Raw genomic sequence first — 18,047 nt, forward strand, 5'->3', positions numbered from 1 at the left:
ACTTTTTAATTTTTTTTTTTAGTTCTTCGACATATAGTAAATTAAATTAGTTAGATATTTAAGAATTACAGTTTAAATTTCTTTAAAATCGGACCACTATATCATATAGCTCCCATGGAAACACTAAAAATATACACATTTTTTATTTTAATGGAATTTTTCTATTTTGTAGTTTTTCTTTTTTAATACTTTTTGTCTTATTGTTAATTTGACAGTTCAGAATTACGATTTTAATTTTATTAAAATCGGAAAACGATTTATAAAATAAAATTTAACTTTTTTATTTTGTAATTTTTTTTAGAAATTCTTTTTGACTATTTAATAATTTGACAGTTTAGAATTACGCTTTTAATTTAATAAAATCGGAAAACAATATCATATAGCTGCCATAGGAACTCAAATAATTGAGCTGCAAATCATCGTAGCTTCAATGTGTTTTAATATATACGCAAGTAAATCATTATTTTAATGTTTTCAAGAATATTTATGCCGAAGTTTGCTTCCTTTTTTGTTTGGTATAGTTTAGCTTCTCCCTAAAATATTTAACATTAATTTTCTCGCTTAGACTGAAGCAAGCTATTTCAATCACTTTTTCAAGTGAGTATTTCGGTGACTTTCGGTTGCAAGCGCAGGCACATTTTCCAACTGAAATAAACACATTTTTAACCTATTTTTGGCCCAAAGTGTAAATGCTGTAAAGCCGCACAGTCGAAAGCGAAAACTGGTTAACTGGGTTAGTGACTTTGTTTACGTTTTCCTTTTTTCTCGGCCAGCTGACATGCAAAATATGTAATTATATTGGATTGAGACTCCCCAGAGAATATCTCCCGGATGTCCAGAAGATGTCTGGTTTGTTGTGCAATCACATTTGGTTCTTTCTATACTATATATACCATATACAACGAAACATTTGACCGCGTGCTTAGAAACTCAGCATCAACAGACCAATTCGATTTAAATTCAAATAAACTCGTTCTAAACAGGATTTCGGCTTCAGTTACTGTTGCAATTCGCTTAGCCTTCGGTTTGTTTGATTTCGGTCTGTATTTCGGTCTGTATTTCGGCTTTATTTCCCTGCCTAACTGTAAAGTTAGGCATGCAAGTGAACTTTGCTGCTGTGAGTCGCTTTTGGCTTTACTCTTGGTTATTTTACTCTGCCAGCATGTGTGGCAAAGTGTGGGCCAACTTTTTGGTGAACCATGAAATTCGGCGGTGCCTGGTGACTCGGGGAGCCAAGGAGCCAGCTCTTCGGGTGGCAAGAGGTGGGTTGCTAAGTGCAGCGAAATGAAATGGAAACTTAATTGAATGGAACGGAAGCTTCCCACTGTGGAGGGCACTAAACTTCACCGAACTCATTACAGATGGCTACCGACTGTTTTTGAGGAAATTTATGGGGTCACTTTTCTTCGTTTTTGTGGTTATCTTTGAGATTCATGGTGGCAGAGCCTAATAATGTTGAGTTTCTCCAACTCAAAGTCCTCTAATCCAAAGTCTTTATAACAAGCTTTTACTTCTGATCTCAGAGTATAAAATCATTAGGCTTATTCGATTAGACTATTCGAGGTAATGTAAACATAAACCATTTTTAGTGGTCTTATATTGATATTGTTGGGAAAGGTACTAGTTTTTTGGATCTAGGTAAGGTACAAGGTATTTGAGAAAATTAGTACTTAGGTTAGGTAAAAGGTATAAAATTTGTCAAAAATTTAGGTAAGGCAATGGTACAAAAAAGGTTAAAAACAATTTTTAAAACTTTTATTTTTAACTTAAATACAAATAATATTATTTCAGTAACCAAACAGTTTGTTAAACAACTAACATGGCACATTTTTAAGAGAAATAAAAATCGTAAATAGGTAAGGGAAAAGGTAGACTCAAATTTTGTTTAACCTAGGTAAGGTATAAAGTATAAAATGTTACCTAGGTACGAACCTAGGTACATCTATCTAGGTACGCCTCAACACTGCCTTTTTCTGACAAGAGTGGATTGAACTAAGTTTGTTTCTTGTTTCACTTTCAACCGCATGCGCCATCAACTGATCTAGTTTTAGTTAATCCTTAGTTTAATAACACAGAGTCTTAATACTTAATGAGTTTTAATAATTTTTTTTTTTTGATTCCGGCTGATTATAAATCCTTATATTTGAATGGCTTTTTGTACTTCAAGCCTTAAACACTTGTACCTAAATTTGAATTTTTACAAAGATCATCCAATGGCTATCAATTTCCATTAGTCGGTCTTTTCTACGAACTCAACTGGTCTTTGAGCAGTTTATTTTCGTTAATGCCTAACTAATTGATTGCTCCTTCACATCAGTATTATTATTCAAAATTCAAATCTCCCGGGGCAGATTTGCATTTCTGAACGCTGGCGCCAGTTGCAGAGCTTTAATAACTCACTTACGGGCTGTTCCGAGTCCGAGATTGGGTTCTGTATGCACTCGGCGATTGGCAGTGGGTCAACGCTGGCTTTTGGCCAATCGGAATGAGTGCTGAAAGTTGCGTAACAACGGCTGTTGCCACCAGATATTTGCTGCTGTTGGGGCTGTTCTTGTATAGTAAGTCGGTGCGTTACGCACCCAAAAATTGATAAGTTGCGGTCGGTGGCGACGTTGACTGGCGAGTGTTACTGAGTTTTTTTTTTTGTTTTTTTTGGTGGCATAACTGCCGATGCGTAGTGGCAACAGCCATAGATATCGCACCAACAGAAGCGGCAAGGTTACCTTTTGGCTCATGAAACATTTTGCAATCTTGGGGTATATGTTTATTTTGTTTGTTCGAACTGTGTTAATTAAAATGTTCAGCCTCGTTTGCATGCACGGAACACTGGTGGACCGGCGGACAAGCGAATTCGGCGGACAAGCGGACAAACGGACAAGCGGACACACGGTTGGTTGTTATAGACCGTTAGTAAACACTCTCGTGTGGCCGCTAATTATTGTTGACTGCTTGCCAAGACAAATTACAGGCGACTGGAAATTCGGCACCTGAGTCGCGATCTGGCCCCGTCTATCAATTGCAAATCAATCAATGGGCCAGCGCGTTTTTATTGCAGCGATTATATCGCTGAATTCGCACATGCTTAACGCTCAAGATGGATGTGCTGGCTCTGGTCGGTTGGATTGGCTAATAGCCGACCTTGGCATAAGCCAGACTATAACTATGGCCTAGGCGGTCTCAAAAATTGAATACAAATTAGCGACGAGTATCGACAATTGATCGCCGTCTAACTGCATTGATGGGGGCTAATGGGACAAAGGAATAGCATTTGGTCGAGGTCGCATTGGAAGAGCCACTGTGCGAAGTTCGCTCCCCTCGCCTTTTAGTTAGCATGCGTGAGCAGTTAACGCAAAATAAGTATAGTACTAACGTGGGCTGAATGGCCAATCGATTTCGGTTCGCAAAAGGGCGGGGGATTCAGCTTTGACCTTGACGGGGAACTCAGCTCTTTCTTCCGCTGGTGTTTTGACTGCAAATCTGCCAGATTTTCCTATCATGGCTATCGACTGGTGCCTGAATTCCACACTCTGTCCCAGGCAATGACCAAAATAGCTGAAACAAGTTGCAATCCGCAACTATTCGCCAATTAATCGAAAATAGCTTTCAATACACAGCACGACTTAATGCATATGCATACCCCGATGTGTGTGTGTGTGTGTGTGTGTGTGCATACAAGTAATTATTTTGTATTTTTGATAAATATTTCAAACCAAAACGGGCTCTCCGCTTTTGACCTTCGGCGATTCGAAGATCATGTGCTTCTGGTGGCTTCTTTAATTTCAATTAATAAACGTAATTGTTGCAGCTGTCTGCAGTTGCTGCTGCCGATGCTGCTGCCGCCGCGATGATCGCCGTCGAGTGTTTGCCAAGCTTCTCTAAAAACAACAAGATATAAGCACTTACACATATATGTATATACATATGAGGAGAAAAAGAGGTGAAGGCTGACAACAGGCGCCAAAAACCGCATTGCTCGATGCAGCAGCAACTGCAGCAGCAACTTGAACTTCGCCGCCAGTGCAGACATGATTTACATAGTTGCTGTTGCAGCAACAGGTTGCCCCATTGGCTCCGGCCGAGCTCAGAACCATCTTTGGCAATCATAATCCTCATTTAGGGCAACACTCCGTCGTCGCTGATTGCTATCCGGCTTAATGCCGCACTAATTGGCTCGCAACAACGTAATAACACTATACCGCTGGCTGCTGCTCAAGTGGCTGCAACCGTGCTACAGTGTTGCGTCCCTAATTGCATTAACAACAACTTCGGTTTCCGATCTGCTCCGGTCGTGCTTTTTCTTGGCTTTCCCTCCCCTTCCGACTCCACACCATCAGACTCAAGGTCGCTGCCAAAGTGCCGAAGGTCGCTACACGATGGGTATCCGAACCTAAGTGTTAAGGTATTTGGTGCACATTTTTCGGGCTCAATACCTTGTGTCTTGACTTGAAAACCGCTTATTAAATCTATCGGTGTCAATGAGTTTTGGTGTGTTTTCTCAGAAATACATCGTAAATTGCACATTTAATATTTTATTTTTTTTCAGACCTAGCATTTTATCCATTAATTATACAATAACGAGAAACAAACTTCGGCAATGCTTGGAGCAACAACTATTAAACAAGTATTTTTCGATTTTCTTTTTATTTTCTTGATAGCAATATGATATAGTGATCCGAATCTAATAAAATTAAAACGTAAAATAACGTAAGCGAAGAATATTAAAAAAAAAATTTTAAAAGATAATAAAAATTGTATTCTTTATTGGCAAGGAGGGGCGAAAGCGACCTGTAGTGCTGTTGATAAAATCTTAATATTAGGCAATTTCTAAATAAAGTCACTGTAAGGTTGATATTCTTTAAAAAGGTTTTTTTTTTTATTAAAAAACGAGGACGGAAGCTAACTTCGGCAAGCCGAAGTTTTAATACCCTGATCAAGGTATGCGTAAATAAATAGGACTTGGAAAAATTTATGTCAGCAGTTTATACACTGCGCGAAATATCCTGAAAAACCTGATCAAGGCATGCATACAAAAATACGATTTGTAAAGGCATGTCAAAAGCTTTTACACTGCGCGAAATATCTTCAACTCTTGCAAGTTATATCCGACTGTTTTTATGGGGGCGTACACATGTTTTAGGACGACAGTAAAAGTTTCAGATAGCTAGCTTCTAAACTGGGATCACCAACGGCATGAAGCACACAGTCATGGCTATTGACCCTGATCAAGAATATATATACTTTAAGGGGTCGGAAACGTCTCCATCACTGTTTACAAACTTCTGACCAAATTATATATTCTCTCTGCAAGGGTATAATTAAAGATGCTTAGATATAATTTAAAGAAAATCAAATACCAAATGAACTCCATTGATAGAATACTTATTTTAAAATTGTTTTTTTAAATAATTAGAAATAGTTTAAATAATTTTCTTTTTGTTTAAAAAAAAAAGAGTTTTGAACGTTGTTGGTTTAGATGTCGATGATTAAGAACACAGATAATTAATAAACTGCAATCAAAATTTACACGGGAACAAATTTTATTTGTTAGCACGCCATGCCTTTTTGGGGCGCATAGTATGCCCCACTTAATATAACGTAAACAAAAACATAGTTATTTTGGAAGGGGTGCCGGAAAGGCAACTTATTAGTTTAAATACCCATTACTCGTAGAGTAGTTCGTTCAAAAGTGTGTATCTAATAGAAGTTAGCGTTTCCAAACATATAAAGTATATCGATCTACCTATTTCCGTCTGTCTGTCCGTATGAACGTCGCGATTTCGGTATAATTACAATTTAATTATTTAAAAACTTGGCCACGCCAAAAACAATTTTCCAAAAAATTATTTAAGAAATTTAAAAAAGGCGATCAGCAGCTTTTCGTTTGTAGAATTGACCCAGATGGCACCACCACACCCCCGAAATTGATAAGCTGGGTAACTGGTATAGTTCTTGTTTACTATTATATTCAAATCAATGTAATGTAAACAAAAAATTAACAGAAACAATTATACAGGAAACAAAATAAACCTTGTAAAAGGTCCTGGCTTGTCCGTCCAAAAAAAAATACAGTTAGTAGATACTCTTATAAGTATATCTGTATACTACACAAAACAAAATTAGCAAATATATATGCCTTAATGGAGCTCATTAAACATATTTTAATACCTGCACAAAAACACTGGTGTGCAGTGTTAATGATTTTTATAAGATCGATTGTTGAGTTATTCTAATTTTTTTCCTACGTTTTATTATCACAGCATATCACAATTATAATACTGTGTCATTATAGTTAAGATGCATTCACTTTAAGTATTTTTGCCCCTTACCTTTGATACTTGAGCATAGCTCGTGGCAGCAAGAAGTTCTCGCTACTGCCTTTAGGTGCCAAGATGGGTGCCCCTCCTGCACTTTGGTCAGCCCCACTTGCCGCTTCCTGTGCTCCGGACCCGCCCGCGCCCCCTCCGCTCCGTCCAAAGAAGGCTCCCAGGCGTTGCAGGTAGGCGAACTTGCTTGTCGCACCGGGATCGTTGGCTGCGGAGTAGCTCCGCGTGCTGCTGCTCCGGCTGCTGCTGCTTCCGTTCCTGCTTTGGCTCCTGCTCCTGCTTGGGCTCCCGCTCTGGATCGTTCGTCCCGCCTCGTCCTCCTCCTCGTCGTAGGGCAGCACCTCGATTGCATCGAAGTCGTAGGAGTTGAAGTAGGCCTGCTCGCGGGTTCGCTTCACCTGGGCGCCTTCCGTCACGTGATCAGCGGATATGTCCGTGGATGTCTTTTTGCTTGCCATGCCCGGGGAACTTTTGCAAATTGGCATTGCGGTCTGTAAGTAAGCATAAGGATGCATTCAGTTAAATATAATGCACAATAAAAAAACGTATATATAATAATACCATAACATGATATACATGTCCAAATTTTCCGAATTTTTTGTTCATCCATATATGAACCAGATTACCTCTTGCATTTGTCTTTAGTCCCTGATTATTTTTATTAATATAGGCCTAAAAAAATATTATAAATATATTTTTAGAGCTTACAAAAAATGTCGAAGTTTTAAATTAAAAAAAGAATTTACCAAGAAAGGAAGCAAACTTAGGCAAGCAAAAGATTATAAACCATTGTACCTTTTGCAAAATTTAAATATTCCGACTCGTTTTGACTTATATACTGCCTGCAACTGAAAAGCAAATTTTGGGAAAGTTTTATGCAAATAGCTTTAAAACTGTGAGAATAATTTGCATAGAAACGGATGGACATGGCTAGATCAACTCTCCCTCCAGTGATGCTGAATGCAGGAATGGATGTACTGTATGGGTTTAAAAGAGTCTCCTTCACTGCGTTGCAAACTTCTGGCTGAAATTATAATACCCTCTGCAAGGGCATGATGATTATGATTTTTGACATAAGTTGAATGTGTTAATTCTGAAAGCTTAATATTTGTTAGCAACTTGGATTGTAGAGCGGTATTTATTTTGAACAAAAAAAGCGGCAGCTTGCACAATTGCACGCTCTGGCGTTTACAGCGCCTCCAATGCATCCGCTTTGGCCAACTGGAGCTGCGTATGGAGCTGCAAGTGGAGCTGCAAGTGGAAGTGGAACTGGTTTGGCGCTGGCAAAGAATCGCCTCGTGGTGGTGGTGGTGGTGCTGATATTGATGCAAGCGTTTTTGCCTCGCTCATGACTTTGCATTAATTAGCCGAAAAGGGTTTTGCGCAATTGCATAATTTTTGCGCAACGCGTGCTATCCTCTGGCCATAATTTATGGTAACGTGGCTAAATGCCAACCGATAGCACACCCCCAGCTGATGATGCACCTAAATGCATTTTCGTGAAAGCCGCGTCTGGCTCGGATGGGCAGTTTTGATCGATAGATAAGTGCACCGTGCTGACAGCCTCATCATCGCCGCCAAAGTGGCTGTGGATGTGGGGGGAGCAGTTGGCTCATCGTCGTGGAATATGTTCCGTGTTATCGGCAAGAGCTGCGGTTTCAGGCTCGCAATCAGCAGTTTTTATGCCACACAGATTGGTGGGCTCGCCAAAAGCATCCAGTGATACAACCTAACCGCCAATAGCCAAAATTATTACCTACCTATTCAAGCTGCCCAATTGACGGCAATTCCGCGTGGGCTTTAAACGAAAGTGCCACTTAAGCTTATGGCCCATTTTCCTAGTTTCTGGTATGCAATGTCTGATTAGGAAAAACTTTTCTGTGTAATTCCACTGCATGGGTATTACTCAAAAGCAGGGATCATAAACTTTTTTATTAGATAACAATTAACATTAATTTCCAAAAGGATAGTTTTTAATTATTGACTAATACGTTAAATATTTAAATAAATGTATGTTTTCTACATCACAGATTAAAAATTAAAAGTATACGTTTCAAACATCCAGTCGACGGCTGCTATCTCACAGTTTCAATATTAATTTTAAATTTTAGTTCTTGCACTCACAATCCGTATTCGATCTTTACCGTTTTGGAATATTTATATATTTATACTAATCAAATATTTTGTACTCAAATGAAACATTTTGATTTGATTTTGGTTTTTTTGTTCAATTGATTATGTTATTTAATCAAAAGCTTATCTTTTTTTCAAGTAAAATAAAAACGTTACACAAAACCATTTCGTGAGAAGAGGATAAACATTTTTATTAACAAAACTATAGTTCCAGAGAATATAATTATGACCCTATCGAATTTGATGGGATTTCTCGATAGCCTTGCGGTTGACTTGGCCGCCATCACCTCACGGGCTGACGAGGCGCCTCAATTGACGGATCTCTGTGCCAACAGCTGCGATAATCGCAGCGATAATAATGGTGGTGGATGGATCACCGATCGTGTTACCATATGCCATACCGTTGCTGATGACATGCCACATGCACATGTGTGCCATGGTCAAGACGCAGTGACAAACGTACGAGCACTGAGCGTTTCTAGTTCTGTTGGTTAAGTGACAACCCAATGATACTTTGTCGTCTTCCGAAGCACTGACGGCAAATCACTGACGGCAAATGAAAAACTCCAGTGGAAAACATAAATAACAGTTGGCAACTTCTAACGCTCAGTTGATTTCCGTTGCCTTTTTTAATCGTGGCGTGTGTACCATGTCTCGGCGATAAGCCTATCAAATTGGAGCAGTCCATCAAATCGGTGGAGCTTTGGGCCTTCCATTCACAAAATGTAGCCAGTCAGATGCAAATGTTGCACAAGCTTGGACAAAGAACAGATACTCACTTCTTTTGAGTTTTTGACTGAAAATACAATCGGTTTTTGACGGGGTATTCTTCTATTTGCTGGCCAAACAATCGACTGCTGAAGTGGCCGCCACTTGAGTAAGGGAATGCGAATAAAAATAATGGGCATGGAGACGTGAGGTTTTATTTATAGTTTGCTCTTCAATCAGAATGCCTGCGGTGGCTTTTGATATTTTAATGAGTCAATTGCCCGAGCACGTCAATGTGCCAGTCTAAAAACGGATTGGCATCGGAATCGCATTCGGATTCGGCGACTAAATCGGAATCGGTTGCCAAGCAAGCGATGCCACCGCCTTGACTTATTTGCCATGAATTCATCATCGCGGACGGCCAAACAAAAGACTTAAGCGACAAACTCCGATTACCCAAGACGGGCCACGCAAATCCGCCAAAGAAATCTCAACGAATGTTGCCGCTAAAAAACCACAACAAAATCTGCATTGTTTTTCAGCCGCATTGCAAAATTGTGTTTTTGTTGCTTATTTACATCGCACCAGCAACAGACAACAAGACAGCAACATCAGCAGGCAACACCTTTAGCGGCTACATCAAACTGCAGTTGTCTAATCTAAAAACAGAAAACAGGGCTTGAATGAATGAGTTACCTAAAATGCCTAGTTTTTTCTATATATTTGTAGCCTGAACTGTTTTTTCCACTTTTTAAGTGTCTTAAATTTCAAAAGTTTCTCCCCAAGTGAAGGAATAATAATTATTTTAAACAGTTTACACAGGTTAAAGGTGTCTCCTGTAAATGGAAAAAAAACAATATAAATAATCTGAACTTAGAAGCCTGATTTTTTGTTTACTATTTGTAACTTTAAATACCTAAGTTTTAACCTTTGTTAACAAGATTTTTGCTTACTCGCTGCATAGAAACGACTAAATTAAAAATCCCATTAAAATATATTTTGGTAGGATTTTAAAAAGCTTTCGGACTTCAATATAAATCACTAAAATTCAAAGCAAATATTGGACACAATAATTTTTAAGCCAATACAAGCATTTGGTAGGTTAAAGGTCTTTTTTGCCTTACTTTGTTTGCTTGCAACACAAAGTTATTACAGAAGAGCAGTTGGCAGACAATACCTTTCATTTTCTCCGGGTCAAATTGAACCTCATTGTTTAAATGAAATGGCAAGTTAAACTTTTTAAAGTGAAATAAAATAAAGGCCCTACAATGCTGAAACTTAAATTGAAGCAAGACTTGCGTTCTTCATTTAGGGTGCCTTGAGCCCAAAGTTATAGTACTATTTTAAAGTGCCATACGCCCTCCATCTCATTATGTCCGTGGCTGTTAGCCGTTCGCCTCTCGCCGTGGACAGGAGGTGGTGGCTTTTCGAACGTTCATGGCTCGTTGCACCACCCACCCACCGCACCACCGTACCACCGTACCACCACCCCCTCAACCCACAGCCATGTCAACTGTCGCCGTTTGTCATTGAGGCTGGTGCCGTCGACTGACGCAAAACCGCTAATTAGTTGGTCTCAAAGAGACATTTTGCAACGATGATTGCGGCGAGTTGGTTGCAATTAATGCGCCTGCACTGGCCACTGAACTGAACTCATAATTGCGTTTTGGTGAGATAAAAACGCAGTGGGTTAATGCTAATTGCAGACGCATTAGCCTGTTGTACCTTTTGCTCCGCTTTTGTCGCTCTTGGAAGTCATCTAATTAGGGTCTTTGGTTCAGATCGGGGGATTTTAGAAAGCATGCGACTGGCATTTAACTAAAATTCACATGAAAAGAGGAGGATTTTAGACCAGGAGATTTGTGATTTTAATGTGAAAAATTGTTTTCATAAAATGCATGCACTTGTACACAGAGACAAATATAAGTGACTTTTTATAAATATTTTTTTTTATATATCAGCTACCAAATAATACCTTATCCTCATCAGTTACACAAAACTTAGTTATATTTAAATTATAAAGCTATTTAAATGTTTAATTTATCTCGGCGTCAAGAATAGACAGAAGGCAAACTCAAAAAAAATATATGCTTTTTGTTTTTGTTTAGTAAGTAAATTACAGAAAAATAGCACCTCTTATCAATCGATTCAAATATTCAGCTGTTCAGGTGTAATAGTAGTAATTACCTCCAAAGCTTCTGCATCTTAAGTCATTCCGTATTACTTTATATATTATTTAAAATCTCTTACACTACGGCACACGCTGATTGATTGTTAATTCCCCCGACGAGTCCCTTGGCCCGCCAGAGTGCTGTTATTAAATTGTGATTTATCCAAGTGTGAGCCATCAAAGCAACGCACATAAATTAGATAACCGACACCATCTCCAGGTCCAAGTGAATAAGTTATAAAATTTAACGAGCATAATTAAGTGCAAGCTCTGGGAGTTGGCAGTGCCCGTTAGCCGCTGCTCTTTTGGCCAATAAATCGCAACTGGCAGCCGACTCGTGGTGCTGGCCACAGATTATGTAAATGGCTCAGGCCACTTGGCCAGTTTCTGTGTGACTGTGTGCAGTTTCGGATCGAACGGGGTCTATCAGAACGGTGGCTGCCTTGTTGACAATAGATAATGACGAGGGTCGTAAATTTATGCTAAGCCGAACCTTGCCCTTGAGGCCACAAACAGTTGGCGCAGTTCCGTTCATCATCGGATGCTCAAAGAAATCTTCTTGTCAATAAATGCACAGAAAAAAAAACAGAATATTATTATGAAAAAAAAGACTTAAAAAAGATCAACAAAAAATTTAAAATATTAAATTGCAGTGTTTTACCTAAGCCTAACAAATAATTTGTATGTTTTATTTTGTTAATGTGAGTTTGTTTTAATGGCTATCTAGTTTATTTAAATTTTATTTTTCTTAAAAATGTAAAACGTATATTGTTAGTAACTCAGAAATATTTTAAAGTTGTATATATAAACAGTTAATATAATAATAAAGGCAATTTCGTTCAGTGTGGTGTAATAGCGAAGCAGTTTCCGTCTGTCCGATTGTTTTGCTTGGAGGAGAACGCTGGTTTTCAATTAACCTTGCCTGGCCGCATTGACCATCAACGACGCTCTAAAAAAATTCGACTAAAGAGCAGAAGCTCCGGCCCGAAATAGAATGGCCAGACATTGAGCGAAAAACAAGAGCTACAGGCACATATTTTCGTGTTTAAGCAGCAGAGGGCAGCCGCGATGAACGGCCGTCAAATATGCATGCACATCAAGAGGAACTCGGCGCGGCTGCCAACAGCTGTTCCATTCAATTTCCCCTGCCCACCACTGGAGTTAATCCCGCCGAGCGGTTCACTGAAGCGGCAATCACTTGACTCACCCGCCAACACGCGCCTTCAAGCCCAAAACTCCCATCATTCACCACCCACCACCCACCACCCACCAGCCAACACCCTCTCCATAACACCCAACACATGTTTCCTCGTCGGCTATTTTTCCACTGCACATGCCATTTGCTTTTCCACTTTTGTTTATTCAAAGCAGTGTTGCAGGCAATCTGGTTTTTGTTGCCGCTGTTTGGAGTTTGTTTTTCGAGCTTAGCCCATTTCCCAACTTTCGCTCTCTTGCAACGGTGGCAAATCGCTTTGTCTGGACTGAACTTAAAATTAATAACTAAATGAAAGAATGTTATAAAGTGGAAAAAGAGAGCAACGAAATATAGGAACTTCATTTTCTTCTGCAGCCCTGAAAGGTTAAGGAATCTGTGACTACACAGGACACAAAATCGATTTCCGTAATTATTGCGTGCTCCCCAGAAAAGAAACTACGTTCTATAACCTACAGATTCCGTGAAAATCCGATGGTTATTTATTATTTGAATAAGATAATTTTTTGGTCAAAACCATTTTTAACTTACCACCGCACTATAAAAAAAACCCAGCTTGAATCACTGAACATGTTTTTGGAATATCACGTCAAGGTTGAAATCTCTGATTTTACAGAATTTGTTTCGATCTTTAGGGGTCTCAAATAGTATATCTTTATTATAAATAAATATAATTTCTATTGAAACTTACAACCCTTTGCATGTTTTTACTGTCGTTTTAAGAGCTGACAGAAGCGTATTTATTTTGATATCTCTTCTTAAATTTAAAAAATAATGGCAATTAAATTTCTTTATGATACATAAATGAACACAGTAATTTTTTCTGTTTACAACTAAGAACTAATAGTTTTCAATAAAAAAAATGTTTTTTGCAAGGCTCTTTGAATTTTTAACCACATGTTTTTGTAATCAAGAAATATATTTTGTATAACTCTTTGTGACCTCCCCAATATCTAACATATTTTTGTAGCTTACTATGAACCTATCAAGTATTTTTTCCTATTTAACAGATTTTTTATAATTCTAGATTGGGGTTATAAATAATAATAATGTTATAAAGTAAAATTAATATTATATTTTTCATATGAATGTATGCCGAATATGAAATAAAGGGTTAAACTAATGGATCTTTTTTCGTCAGCATCTACCATCTCAGTTTTAGATCTCTTCAAGCTGCATCAAATTAATTAATCGAAAAAAAGATTATGCCAAAGAAGAGAGCAAAGGCATACATATGTACACCAGATGTTCATAGGTCTTTCTCCATAAAAAACATTTACAGATTAATCCACATAAACACATAAGCTGGCAGCTTGGCATGAAAATGAAAATTGAAAAAAATATTGGACTAGCAGCGGCATATAGTGCGTTTGCATTCGTGAGCATAAACTAGTTTTTCCCTCTTATGTTTTTTCCCGGGCGTCCAAGAGCCATTGAAAAGGATGTTCAGGGGCTTAAAACCCGGAGCTTGCCCTGCGAAAAGCGAGATGAACCGACTTTGCGGCTTGTTGCTTGTTGCAGGTTGCCATGTGCCACTTGACGCACTGCCTGCTCGGAGTGGGTGGGTTTTGGACTGCTGAGCACCGTCAACTGTGCAAACATGTCGAACAGAACCAACTGGAAAGCCATGTTGGGACTACACTTCGCCACCCGAGAGGCTTATCAGGCGGGCCAAGGCTGCACTTAAAAGAGCTGTTTTTGCACATTACCCTGTCGCCATAGTACAACACTGTACACAGTGTAACTGCAATTTTGACTTTAAAGACAGAATGTACGCATCGATACCCATTTGGATTTTTGGCTTGGATTGAATGTTTCCATGACAGCAGATGATTCAGTAGTCGTCCGATCTGGCTTCGGGGTATATATATTTTTAAACGTTTTATCCAGAAATCAAAAAAGTTATGAGAACACTTCAACAAGTGCACAGGTGGACACGGATAAAGAATAAACAGACCGTATAGGGTTGAAAATGTGTAGCTTACTTTTAACTGAAATTGTAATACCCTATGTAAGGGCATACAAATGTTACAGCTATGTGCAGTTCATTTAATCTCAACGTGGTAAAAGTGAGGTGCTACAATTAATTTGTTTTTAATTTAAAAGTTATGATATTAAATTGAATTCAATCGTGGGTGTCACCTCTTTCACCGACATCTGTATAGTTTTGTTATTACGATTTGAATTGGAAGGGAAAAACTTGTTAAAGAAAAACAAACTAAAATAATAGTGTTCTGTTTGTTTCTTGCTCCGCCTCTTGTCAAACCAAAATTGGCCTGCAAATTAGTTCAAGTGAGGCTTAAAGACAATGGTTGATCTAAAATTTCCCCTAATATCAATTTAAGCTTGCTTAATGCTTGTAAAACCAGCAGAAGGTATCAAATTTATGACGGGCTGCCGAACTCATTTGAATACTCTCATATCCATAATCCCATTTGAGTTCAACAAAGCAGCGCAGCACTGTCAAGGTCAATAGCAGTGGCCAAGTCAGCATTTGACATTTTGTTTTCGTTAACACAATAAAGAGCTGTCATAATTGAATCGTAGCAACAGCGGCAACAGCGGCAACGGCAGCAACATCAGCATCCGAGCGACAGCAGCAACAAGTGCGGCGGCAACAAGTGCAATTTATTGACCGCGCTGTGAACTTGAAAATTGTGCAAGGCAATCAAAGGGGCCGGATGTCCGTGTATTTGGGCCAGCGAGAAATAGGCAATTAAATGGCCGTAAACGTGAGGGGGGAAAGCCCGAAGGGCGAGCCCCGAAACCAGTAACCCAATCAATTTCGGGCCGGGCTGCCAATTAGGGCGCATTTGTTGTGGATGCACTTGCACCGAATGCCCCAACATTTGCATGGCGTTTGGTTGCCCCCAACATATGTAGTACGTCTATGCCTAATGTGTGTGGAAACGGGTTTGTGGCACTTGGCCAGGCCGAGATCCATTATAATGGAAATTAGCCTCATAATCGTAATAGTGGGTTTCGGGTTCAAGTCTGCCGTGGTGGCCATTGTGTGGCTGTGAGCCAAATTGAAACAATTAAGGCAATTTAAATCAATTGAATGCTGATGTATCGATGTCACCGGATGCGCTGAACTTGAAAAATTACCATTTAATTCGCCAGCTCAATGCGTTTTGTTTTTCTTCGATGCCCATTATTAATACGATTTTAATGGCTCCAGACGCCGAGCCGATCCAAATCCGACCATCCGAATGCTAATGGATGTGGATAGCACTACAAAGGTTTGCTGGAACGTGTTTCCAATTGTATTTAAGCGTTATTTTTGCTTAATTAGTTGACACGGTCGGAACAAAAAGCCCAAGAAAACGAAAAAAGAAAGGCAAAGCTGATACCAATAAATTATATTAACTCGATCTGCTCTGCTTGGATCAGATCTTTATATCTTACAATCTCCCGCCGGGGGACATTCTAATAAACGGATCAAACAAGCTATAAACGCGATCATTTGTCAACCATTTGGTTCGTTGTTGGGTTATCATCAGATAATATTGATATATTCGGCCGATCCGTACCATTCGTTTGGAGTCAAAGCTTGGACTTGCGCAGCTTATTATTTAGCTTTGTTTATTTTTAAGAATTTGTTTAATATTTTATTTTTGGCTGGCCGTGCTAAACGTGTTTTGGCCAAGTTCTATGCACGAGCTTATCAGTCATGACTGGTTTATCGCTCACCGCACCAAGTTCGCTTGAATAATGTCCGAATCTGGCCCGGAGCTAATTCCGGTTCGACGAACCTTTCACTTATTGGAGCTACGCGAATTCCACAGTTCCACAAACTGTTAAATAATCAAGTTGACGTGATGGCTTGATCTATTGCCATCAGGGTTAGTTATTTGGGAGACATTTTCTAGGTTGTGCACCCACATCAAGAGAATCAATGCAGTTTGGGATGCAGTCTTTGTTCTTAAGACCAAGTTTTAAAAACTACTTTCAAAATAATAACTTTCAGTAATTATGTGAAGTTATGTTTTTGTTTTTAGCTTAAAGGTGTTAGTTTTATTTTAAATTGAAAAACTTTTTACTTTAATTAATCGCAGCAAATTGTTAAAGAAATTTTATATTTCCGATCATTTATTACACTTAATATAATACCAATAGTTTGAACCAAAATGGTCAATTTAATTTTTAAAAAACAATTAGTTCGGTGGTTTTTTGCCTGCGAAACTGAAAAGAAACGCTTGCCAATTCTATTTTGACTTGCTTAAAAAACGCACAAGCAAATTTGTAATAATCTTTCCACAAATGTGTACATGAGCTTTAACCCCTTGCTGCCCCGAAGCCATAGCCCCTGGTTGTTCATGAACATTTTGGCTAGCCGCAATTAGTAATTGTGGCTAAGCGGGGTTTCGACTTGCAATAAACAGCCCAAACCGCATAATGAAATTGCAATATTTATTTGCCTACTTTATTAACGTCTGCTCTTGGTTTTCAATATTATATTTATTGAAAATGTATTGTGTGTCTGTGTGTGCGTGTGTGTGTGTGGTGTATTTGTCAATGACCGCATTCATTCATCAATAATTTAAGTTTGTTGCCTCATTAATTTCGCCAAAGTTGAACCCAAAGCAACACCCACAACTGCGAGCCATTTGTTTTTTCTCTTCTATTTTTAGACATAATAATTGTGAGAAATGCGCGCACTGTGGCGCAATAGGCATATGAATAACATGTATATGTAATATGATTAATTATCGTTTTCAAATGGAACATTTTAAACACCACTTAACAGTTTTAATTGCAAACACTGGGGTGATAATTGAAACGTCTTTTCACTGCATCTTTGCAGACATGCCCATATACAAATACGAATATTTATAAAAGAGGAGAGGCGCCCATCACATTAAATATTATCTAATTTCAGCTTCGATTGAGGCATTTGTTTGGGGCTTTTTTATGCCTGATTTTATACATGTTTTATCTGTGTTTTCTCATTCATTCAACTGGTTTGGCTGTCTCTTGATTTGGTGAAACAAACCAGCTTCGAGTCTTCGACGATGCTTAGTTAAACAATTAATGCACAAATCTTAGTGGGAGTCGCTGGGAAAAGAACACTGGTCTGAACAAGGAGAATCAGTTTGCAGCCAATTTGGGAATGACTGCGGCTTTTTATAAGCCGATGGGGCTAATGAATTGCTTCAACCTGCCAATTTTTGCACACTCTGCTCACTAAAAAGCGGACATTCGATGTGACAGGAATTTCTATTTATGATTAACTAAAAAAGCCAAAGCCGAACCGCACCAAAAAACCAACTTAGGGCTTCAGCTAAAATTATATCATCAATCGAGTGGCTGGCGAAGTGCAGTTGCCCGAATTGGGAAATTAAATTAACATGGAAGTATGTAAATGTAATTTGTAAATAGTGCACCACAATTTCAATTTATTTGCCATTGAAATTGTTGAAATTAAGTGTTTGTTGAGCCAAATAGTTCGCAATTAGGAGTGCATAGCTGATATCGATTTTTTTCTTTAATTGAAAGG

General features: G+C 38.7%; 1 protein-coding gene across 1 annotated transcript in view; it reads right to left on the reverse strand.

The window, feature by feature from the left end:
* LOC128255971 (uncharacterized) overlaps positions 1-18,047 on the reverse strand; it is a 33,230-nt gene that overhangs the window by 13,616 nt on the left and 1,567 nt on the right. Inside the window, exon 2 of the mRNA XM_052985926.1 lies at positions 6,327-6,814. Within this exon, the coding sequence (XP_052841886.1) occupies positions 6,327-6,808 (482 nt within the window). The 5' untranslated portion in view covers positions 6,809-6,814. The remainder of the gene's footprint in view (positions 1-6,326; positions 6,815-18,047) is intronic.

This window comes from Drosophila gunungcola, assembly GCF_025200985.1.
Source record: "Drosophila gunungcola strain Sukarami chromosome 2R unlocalized genomic scaffold, Dgunungcola_SK_2 000012F, whole genome shotgun sequence".
In the NCBI taxonomy this organism is placed as follows: domain Eukaryota; kingdom Metazoa; phylum Arthropoda; class Insecta; order Diptera; family Drosophilidae; genus Drosophila; species Drosophila gunungcola.